The 9,231-nt window shown below is 37.3% G+C and overlaps 1 protein-coding gene across 1 annotated transcript in view; it reads right to left on the bottom strand.

Annotated features, from left to right (window-relative positions):
- Positions 1 to 7,055, bottom strand: part of LOC142352025 (serine/threonine-protein phosphatase 4 regulatory subunit 1-like) — a 41,751-nt gene extending 34,696 nt beyond the window's left edge. Inside the window, exons 1-2 of the mRNA XM_075404359.1 lie at positions 5,831 to 7,055; positions 3 to 545 (exon numbers count right to left, since the gene is read on the bottom strand). Of these exons, the coding sequence (XP_075260474.1) occupies positions 3 to 545; positions 5,831 to 7,045 (1,758 nt within the window). The 5' untranslated portion in view covers positions 7,046 to 7,055. The remainder of the gene's footprint in view (positions 1 to 2; positions 546 to 5,830) is intronic.
- Positions 7,056 to 9,231: the final 2,176 nt, after the last annotated feature.

Here is a 9,231-nt window from a genome sequence, read left to right on the forward strand (position 1 = left end):
ACCTTCCATGACATATCTTTCGCCAGAGCAGCATAAGCAGCTCTCAAACAATTCCAGTTCTCCCTTCCAAGAGTGAAGGCAATAGCCGGGATGGAATAGGCGCAGTGCCTGGCCAGCTCTGGGTCAACAGTCTGGGCAATCTTCTGGTCACACATGGATACAAACTGGAACAGCACATCTGGAGGTACTACTTTCTGCCTGTTAATCTGTTCAATTGCTGCAGCATCCAGACCTCCAACCGATTCTTCGTCAACTGTCAATTCATCGTCATCATCCACCATCTCGTCACCTACGGAGCTGGGTGCAGCTACACGTGTAGTGTAAATCGAATCCAGATCATCCGACTGTGCCTTGAGGTCTTGTCCAGTGCCAGATCCTGCGATCTTTTTACCACCCAGTGCACTTGTGTTAGCGTTTTCAAAAGGCATCGAGGCGTATCCTGACTCTCTAGTGCTTTCGCCACTCGAGTAGTTTTTCACCTCATCCTCGCCAGTCATGTGTATGTCGGCTATGTTGTTTAAGGAACCGTTCGAACAAGTGGTTGCCTAAAGATACGAAAAGGACCAGTGGGTTTAAAGTTGTGTTAATTGAGATTTCAACTAAAAGGTTTCCGTAAGCTGGTCTAACAAAATCAACATTAGTTTAATAACAATGCTATTTCAGATAAATCGAGGTTGTTTCCATATCTGGAAAGAGGATTCAATTGGTTCTATATGTCAATTATTGGCTTCATGTTCATCTCGTGTGTCCGAACAGCGTTTAAGATCAATCTGATGCTTGCTCCTGCATTGATTTTAGTTTGGCTATCTAACAGGAGTCGAGACTAGCCAAGACAATTGACATAGGCGAATAACTATCAAACATAGCCAGCAGATTACCGGAAAATAGCCACGCAATAGACCTCGAGACCATTAAAAAGACCACTAGGGCCCAAGACAAAAGGTGTCACTAAAAAGACTTTGATTATCTAAAAAAAATGATGGCCCACATAATAAGTCTAAATTGAACATAGCCGGCAGATTACCGGAAAATAGCCGCCGTTGACGCGCTAGACGCACATCGGGATTGAAACAGAAAAAGAAAAAAGAAGAGATAGAAATTAGCAACAATTTTTCCTAAGTTTCAAAAATTGTTTTAATTCTGTGTGCAGTTTCAGTTAGATTCTATACCTATACTTATTTCAGCTTCTGAACTGAAGGCTATTAAGCTTAATACCAATATAAGCTACCAATCGCTCTAATGAACTTCGATAACCTAATGCACTATGACTTAATGACCGGGCTTTATCGGTTTCTCCCGCTTCTTTTGATTTTGCTCTTTTGACATTAACCGTACAAAAGGTTAAGCGAACTAAAAAAACATCGCATGCCAATTCCTGACGTACAGTTCAAAGAATTTTCATTGGCTAAATAACAAATTGGACCTAGAACGGACTAAGAGTGAATTGCGAAAACCATTTCTAAAATAATCGGATAAAAAAATTTTTTAAAAAAACAGAAAAACAATGCCAAAATTCCTAATTGAACAAAAAACACTAGCGAAAAAGGGAAATTCAGTTCAAACAAAAGAACTGGGCCTAGAAGGAACTATGAATGGATTGAGAAAACCATTTAGAAAAATTCCAATCCAAAAAAAAAATGAAAAACAGTAAAACTCAAGTGAAATTGCAGCATGTGAACAAAAAAAACCACCAGCGAGAAACCGAAATTTTCTTCAAACACCGTTTTCTCACTCTACTTTGAAATTAGAGCGAAAAAAATTCACGTCGCAAAACCATTCGCTTTTTCGCTCCACTTCCTGTTTCGGCGTGACCAAAATCAATACTCAAATTTGACCTCAAAAATCAAAAATTGTGTGAACAAATCTTTAAAAAAAAGACAGCGCCCCAATACAATTCAAATTCTTTGAATTGAAAAAAAGGAGCACCTAAATTATAGCCGTTTGAAAGGCTGACAGCGGCTATTAAAACTTTAATCTTAAAATTATTCTAATGCTCTATTACTTGAATGAAATCAATTTTGAAATCAAACTTAAAAAACTATTGGTATTCAAATACAAGAGCATTATAATAATCTATTTCTTGCAAACTCTATTTAATTTTAAATGACGACTTTAATTTGTGGTTGTCATTTCCATGAGATTATGAAGCACAATTTATCAAACGACTAGCGGTAAGCGATAGGCGGGGCATTGGGGAGAAATTGGTTCATACTTTTGGTAATTATGTTAAGATTTGGTTCATATTGTTTTTGCGGTTAAGAATTAGTTATGCAATACACTTAAATTTTAAACATACCCGGCAGATTGTTGGAAAAAAGCCGCCCATTACCAAGAGTGATTCCCATTACCAAGATTGGGATTAAAAGAAGAGAAGAAACAAAAGAAATGATTTTTGTACAAAAAATTTGAAATCCAAACTATTATGATGTTACTTTGGAGCTGCACATACTCCTGTTTCGTAGTGAGGCCACACAAGGACTAGGATCAATACCAATAATCATTAGAGATGGTAACTAAACGCAATTCGAGTAACGGGCATCTAAAATCGGGCTTTATGGATTTGGCCCTTTTCCATTTCTGATTTCGTATTTTAATACTGACTGTTAATTTTGAATTGCTTTGCTGAGCAATTGCTGTCTAAAAACACTTTTAGCTGAATGAGAGATGAGTGAAACAAATGTGTGAACAGATCTTGAAAAACAACATAACAGGACAAGTCCTGACGTACAATTCCAAAAATTTTCATTGAATAAACGAAAACTAGACCTAGAACGCAGTATGAGTGAAAAAAAAATCAGATCAAAAAATTTTTAAAAAAGAACAGAAAACCAATATCAAAATACTGCATGTGAAAAAAACCACTAGCGAGAAATAGAAATTTGGTTTTAAAAAAAACTTGGCCTAATTGCCGCATGAGAACAAAAACCCCCTAACGAGGAAGCGAACTTTTGTTCAAACACCGTTTTCTCACTCTACTTTAAAATTAGAGCGAAAACATTTCACGCCGCAAAACCAATCGCTTTTTCGCTCCACTACCTGTTTCGGCGTGACCAAAATCACTACTCCAATTTGACCAAAATCACTACTCCAAAAGCCATGAAAATGTGTGAAAAGATATTGAAAAAAGACAGCGCCCCAATACAATTCAAATTATTTGAATTGTAAAAAGACAGCACCCAAATACAATTTAAATTCTTTGAATTGTAAAAAATAAATTGTAAGCCGGCTGAGAAGCAGAGGCGGCTAATAAAAATGTATTGATACATTGTTGAATCAACGCAAAACGCCTATTTATTCTGGTTTATTTTTGGTTTATGTAAAATCATTTCTTTTTTAACGATATCAGCTTTCATATTACAACTATATAAACTAAACCTGGCCCAGGTGTTCTAAATGGCAGAAAAACGCTTGATCAACACACACGTAAAAGTAAGGCTGTAAATCATATACACAAGAGACCTGGTAAATGAACTGTGCGATCCTTAAAACAAAAACAATGAATTATCAAGTTTACTAAAGAAACTCAACAAACATTCTTAGTTTTCACTGAAACATAGATTTCAACGCCAAAAATGGTTTCAACGCCAAATTAATTACTAGCCAAAAACTATAACCATTAAATATATTCAATTACGCTAGATTGTAGAGTAAATGAGTCCTAGCATTAATGGGAAAAACCGACAGGAAAACAAAAAAACCAAATACAAAAACTGTCACGATCAAAAATTTCATATTTTTTGAACGCAAGTCTTGAAAATTGCTAGTTATGGAAAAAACTGTTAAAAACATTGAGATAAGACTGAAGAGAAAAGAGATATCTGTCATCATTGAGACTAAGTGACAGAAAAACAAAAACAACAAGAATTCGGAAGAGCCAAAAAAATTATAATATTCAAAGACAAGTTTAGTCATATACGTTATAACTGGATGTTTCAAAAAAAGTCAGCCGAAAGAATCCCAGAAAGATTCCCAGTAGGAAACTGAAGATACTCACTGAACTGAAGAACATGGTACGTGATGCACCCTAAAAATTTTGAAAAAATAACAGGAAAAAAAACCATTAAAAACATTTAAAAAACTAAAAAGGATCTAATAAAATTCAATTCCAGTAGCACTGTTGGATAAAAGCACTGTTGGATAAAAGCACTGTCGGATAGCCTTTGCAGTACGGATCGTTTGCTGAAAATATTACTTAATAAGAAACAGGGTAACAAATTATCATGAAAACGAGCAACAGGAAAGTTGATGGCCAAGGGGAAATGAAAATACAATCTTCTCGAAAAAATTCTCTAAAGAGCGATAAAATGCAACCTCCAATATAATTTTTTAATTAAATGTGCAAGTTCAGTCAGCACACCAATACTTAGCAAAGAAATAAATTGAAGAAGTTAACAAAACAAAAAAAAATTGAAAAAAAACTTGTATAAGTTAATTCTGTGAAAAGTGCCATGCCTAGCTTTCAAGTTTTACTTCAATGTAAAAACTGCTCGTAGTTGAGAACTGATTAAGAGAAACGACAGTGAGAACCACAAAATTGGAAGTAAATAGGCAAGAAATGGCTTAAATTTACTCGATTTTCTTCAACAAAAACAACTCAAAATAAAAATCAATCAAATTGAAAGGCCACCAAAACAGCAAGCAGAACTAATTTCAACCACACAACTCCCCAAATGCTGTAGAAAAAATAAGAAGGACGCAAGAACTGCAAATAAAGGGTAACTTCAGTCGGCGGTGGGTTACAGATCAGCTTGAATGAAAGAGAAATTTAGATCACGCAAAACAAAAAAGCGGAAACCAAAACGGACAAGAAAAAATTTTGCATTAATAAACATAGTCAGTAGAATACCAGAAAATACTCAAAGAGACGTGCAAAAAAAACTACCTGAACCTATTTCAGAAAAGTGCAAAAACAAAAATTGAAGCAATATATTGTTAGAAACAACCAACTTTTAGTTAGGAATGTATGTAGGTGGAGGGTGGGAGTAGTTAGGAAGTGGGGGTTTACGCATGTGAAGTGCTTAGGTGGGGGGTTTTTGGATGATGTCGAGGGTACAAAAGTCAGAGAGGGTAAACAAGGGGTAGATAAGTGCCTAGCCCAAATGTTTTAAGGGGTAGATAAGTGCCTAGCCAAAAATTACCCAATTGTTTTAAGCAAACAACTCAAAATTAAAATCCATTAAATCAAAAGACCAAATAAACCATTAAAATAATTAATCTTAACCCGAAAAAAAAACTTTCCCGATGCAATAAAAAACTGCAACAAGATTACAAAAACTGCTAAAATCATTCAACGGGGCAAAATGGTAAAATTAGCTCAAAAATACGCCTAAAAGCAAAATATTTTTATCAGATGATCAAAAAGTCCTCCATGCACATTAGCACTATTTTAGTTCATTCAGATGAACACCGTTATCCGATAAAGTTGAGTTAAAACCAAAGACACTGCTTTGAAAAAGCCGCACGTGATCCAAAAAAAAATCGCTGATCGCTGGTTAAACGAAAATTTTTTGCACGCCAACTTTTCTCGCTCGCTCTCTCTCCCTATCTCTCAGAATAATGCATGAACAAAAACCAATTCTCTGCTTTTGACTTTTCAGCAGATTGGCTCAAACACTTCCTTTCACGTGCGGCATTTGACTTCTGTAAAACATCCTCTAATATAACAGTCACCGATTGAAAAAAATAGATCGCCATCACTCCTCTTCGATTCGTAAAAAGACAGAGCACCAATACAATGCAATTCTTGGATTGTAACAAGAGAAGGCCATTAATAGCTGCACTCAGCTATCGCGGCTATTACCAAAGGGAGATCAACCTGAACATTTCTCACCTCCTCTGGATTGCCGTATAATGGAGCAATGATAGTTTGTCCGTGTTTTGGGTCACCATCGTCAATTAGGTCATCAAGTAATTCCAAGTCAGCTATTTGAGCTGGAGGTACGTTCCAGAAGACATTGTCAGCCCATCTAAGTTGTAGAGATGTGTCCTCATTTGATCTCCTTAACTTTGACAAAATTTCCGGGTGCAGAACAACTTCCGGATTGTCCGAATCCACGTCTGGCGTCGCCAATGATACCCCAGAATGCGTGACGTCAGCAAAGGTCGCAATAAACTTTCCTAGATTTTGAAAAGCTGCAATTTTCACCCATCTACTGTTGTCTTGAAGAAAATTGAGGTAGAGAGCTGAAAGCTGTTCACGCCGGGTTCTGTTCGATACGTTCTCACTGAAGGCAGTCACTGATTCAGCGCTTATTTTTCGTACTCCCCAAACAGAGTCCTTGGCCAGAGCCTTCAATTCAGGCAGCAACAAAGTTTCGGTAGCTTCCGGACCTACGATAGTGATCATCTGAGGTAAATTAAGGGCACAGGTTTTACGTACTGCGAACACTTGGTCCCGACAGAGACCAGTAAACTTGTGAATAAAATATTGAAGTGTAAGCTCACGGCCACATATCGTTGCCAGTCTAACTAAAAGTGAAACCGACTCGGTGCGCAAGTCGTCGCTATTATTAACATCTAGCACTTCAGTAACTAAAGGTAAAACATCCTCTACTATTTGATCTTCGGATAGAATTTTATTTTCTATTAATGAGAGCAAGGCTATTGTACTCGTTTTTCGTACTTGGGGACCATTGTCAGTGATCATTTTATATATTGATCTCAATATATAATGACTTATGTACTCTCCGTAATGGGAAAACTGCTCGGACATTGACATAGCGAAAAGAACTGTAGCTAATTTTCCTGACTGTTCCATAATGTCAGTTCTGACAGCTACATCTTTATCGTTCACTAATGCCTCAAAAACTTCGAAGAACTCATCTTCACTAGTTTTATTACCCATTACAGATCCAAAAATCTCAATCATATTCTTCGCAATCTGCTGTCTTCGAAATGGTTTGGGACATGTGTAATACTTCTTCATGTACTCAAAACCGGAAAGGTTATCATCTTCGCCTGAATCTGATGCCGATTTTGTGGGGCTTTGTTCCGTTGAAGATACAGCTTCTGAGGAAATCTCAGCCATTTTCAAATCTGAAACCATAAAACGTCAGGGGAATTAATCTCAAGCGTCGAGCGAATTAACCACATACGACTGGCGAGCAGATGTCTTCGTCAGTAGCTACCTGAGCGCCTCATGGATTCCACCCTTAGCATAATTGATGGGGTCTGGGACGACCAGGTGGGTGTGTGGGGGGAGGGGTTTGATCGCTGTTTTCCCAGCAGCTTCGGTGAATTATACTCTTAGAGAACTAGTGGAAATCTGAGGGAGCACCTCCAGGACTGACTAAGCTTTACTTCCCGTGCCAGAACGAAAGATTTAAAATGCCCAACAAATACCCGCTCATACAAAAACGGACGGACGAATTCCGGAAGCCAGTCGGAGCATCTGAACTTTCTGAACAAACTCGAAAGATGCCAGAGCCGCCCTAGAGGCCACCAAATTGGACGAAGATGAGCTTGTTGTATCTCTCGAAAGAGCTGAAGAAGATATACAAGAAATTATTATTATTATTATTAATTCGTGGATATGCCACTGGGGAATCACACCCCGCGTTTACAATCTAGGATTGGCACGACAGTTTGTACATAAACAAATAAAAATCCAAGTACAGGGATTGTTTTCAGTCCAATGTCTATTAAAATAACTCCACATGTATTCAATAAGTTTGTTCTTCAGATTCTTCGGGTTAAAGAAATCAAGAGCTCTTTGCACGTTTATTCTGAATCCAGTCCTATACCAAAAATGTTGCCTCTGTATTTCATATCTAGTGTCTGGAAGCACAACACGTCTACTTCTACTGATCGTCCTTTTACCGTCTCCTTCTACCGCACAACACGTCTCCTTCTACCGCAAATACAGTCAATCCTCAAATTCCTCAAGCTAGACTGCCAAATTACGGACTGCAGGCGCATGGGTACTTTCAAAGATGGAAGGCATCGTACCATTCTTGCAACCATGCCATGCATGTATGACAAACGCATCTTACTACTGCATCTTACTACTACTACAAACACATGCATTAGCAAAGACTACTCCCTGCAAGAAGAAGAGCAACTGAATATTTGTCTGAAAAAGCGAAAAGACTTAATAGACGCAGTTTTCCCCAGAAAAAAATTGAAAGTAATGAATCTGACATTATACGAAAAACAAGATTAAAATTGGGTCGAGTACGCAATGCTCGGTATTCCACCTAACTCGCGAAAATTATAGACAAAAAACAAGAGGTATCAATTCTAACTTGAATGGTTTTAAGAGGTATCAATTCTAAATGGTTTTACTACTTTCTTTGGTTCCCTTTTTTTCTCCCAAAATTAAATACGATGTGCCAGCATCTTGTGAATTTTTGCCAGAGTTGTGTATAGACAACGTAACGGTTTCAGAAACAGAGATAATGTATTATCCGCGCATTGTCTACGGTTACGGTTTGAGTTGGATGTTATTCTCAACCACTTTTAACCCCGGAGTTACTGAGGAAAATTTTCCAGGTTTCAGACTTGAAATTAATTGAGCAGATGTAAATGTACAATCAGTTTAATTTAAAGTTAGATCTATTGCTTGTAAATATTAGAAGTTTTCTGAAGATGAGAGATGTAAAGCAATTAAAGAGAGGCGGCTCGATTGTGTACGGTTATCAATGGTTAATTAATCTTAGGTTATTTTTACCCATTTTCGTTAACCTCCTTGGGATTTTCTCATAGTTATTTCCTACCGCACGGGTCCCTGATAGCTGAACTAACAGATAACAGGTTTACTTGCTTGACGAATCCCGTCATGAACGAACAATCCTTGATGTGCCCGTCAAGATGAAATTCCATGATGATTCCCATCATTATTTATGATGCTTTATCTATATTGTTAAAATCCGGTTTACTATTAGTTACCATCTCTTTTTGTTCGCCTATTTGTTTGTGAAAATTTCGAATTATGCGTTTAATATGTAGTTTATGAGCATGTCATACATTATGGTTCACTATACTGCCTCCCTCTTAGAAAATGTGAGTGTTCCACTCACTCACACAGCAAGAGTCTCAAATGTACATTTAAGAGTTCATATATTCTTGTGCTTTTTCAATGCCGTACTTGTCATAAATATTACGGGCCTCCTCGTCTTCCATAATTTTCTTTGCTTGAAGAATGATTTTGAACATGTCCTCACGACCACCCTTGTCCGGATGACAGAGCATTGCCAACGTTTTGAAATGTTTCTGGATAGTACTGGTTGTGGC

Source organism: Convolutriloba macropyga, chromosome 13 (assembly GCF_964194025.1).
Source record: "Convolutriloba macropyga chromosome 13, txConMacr16.3, whole genome shotgun sequence".
Taxonomy (NCBI): domain Eukaryota; kingdom Metazoa; phylum Xenacoelomorpha; order Acoela; family Convolutidae; genus Convolutriloba; species Convolutriloba macropyga.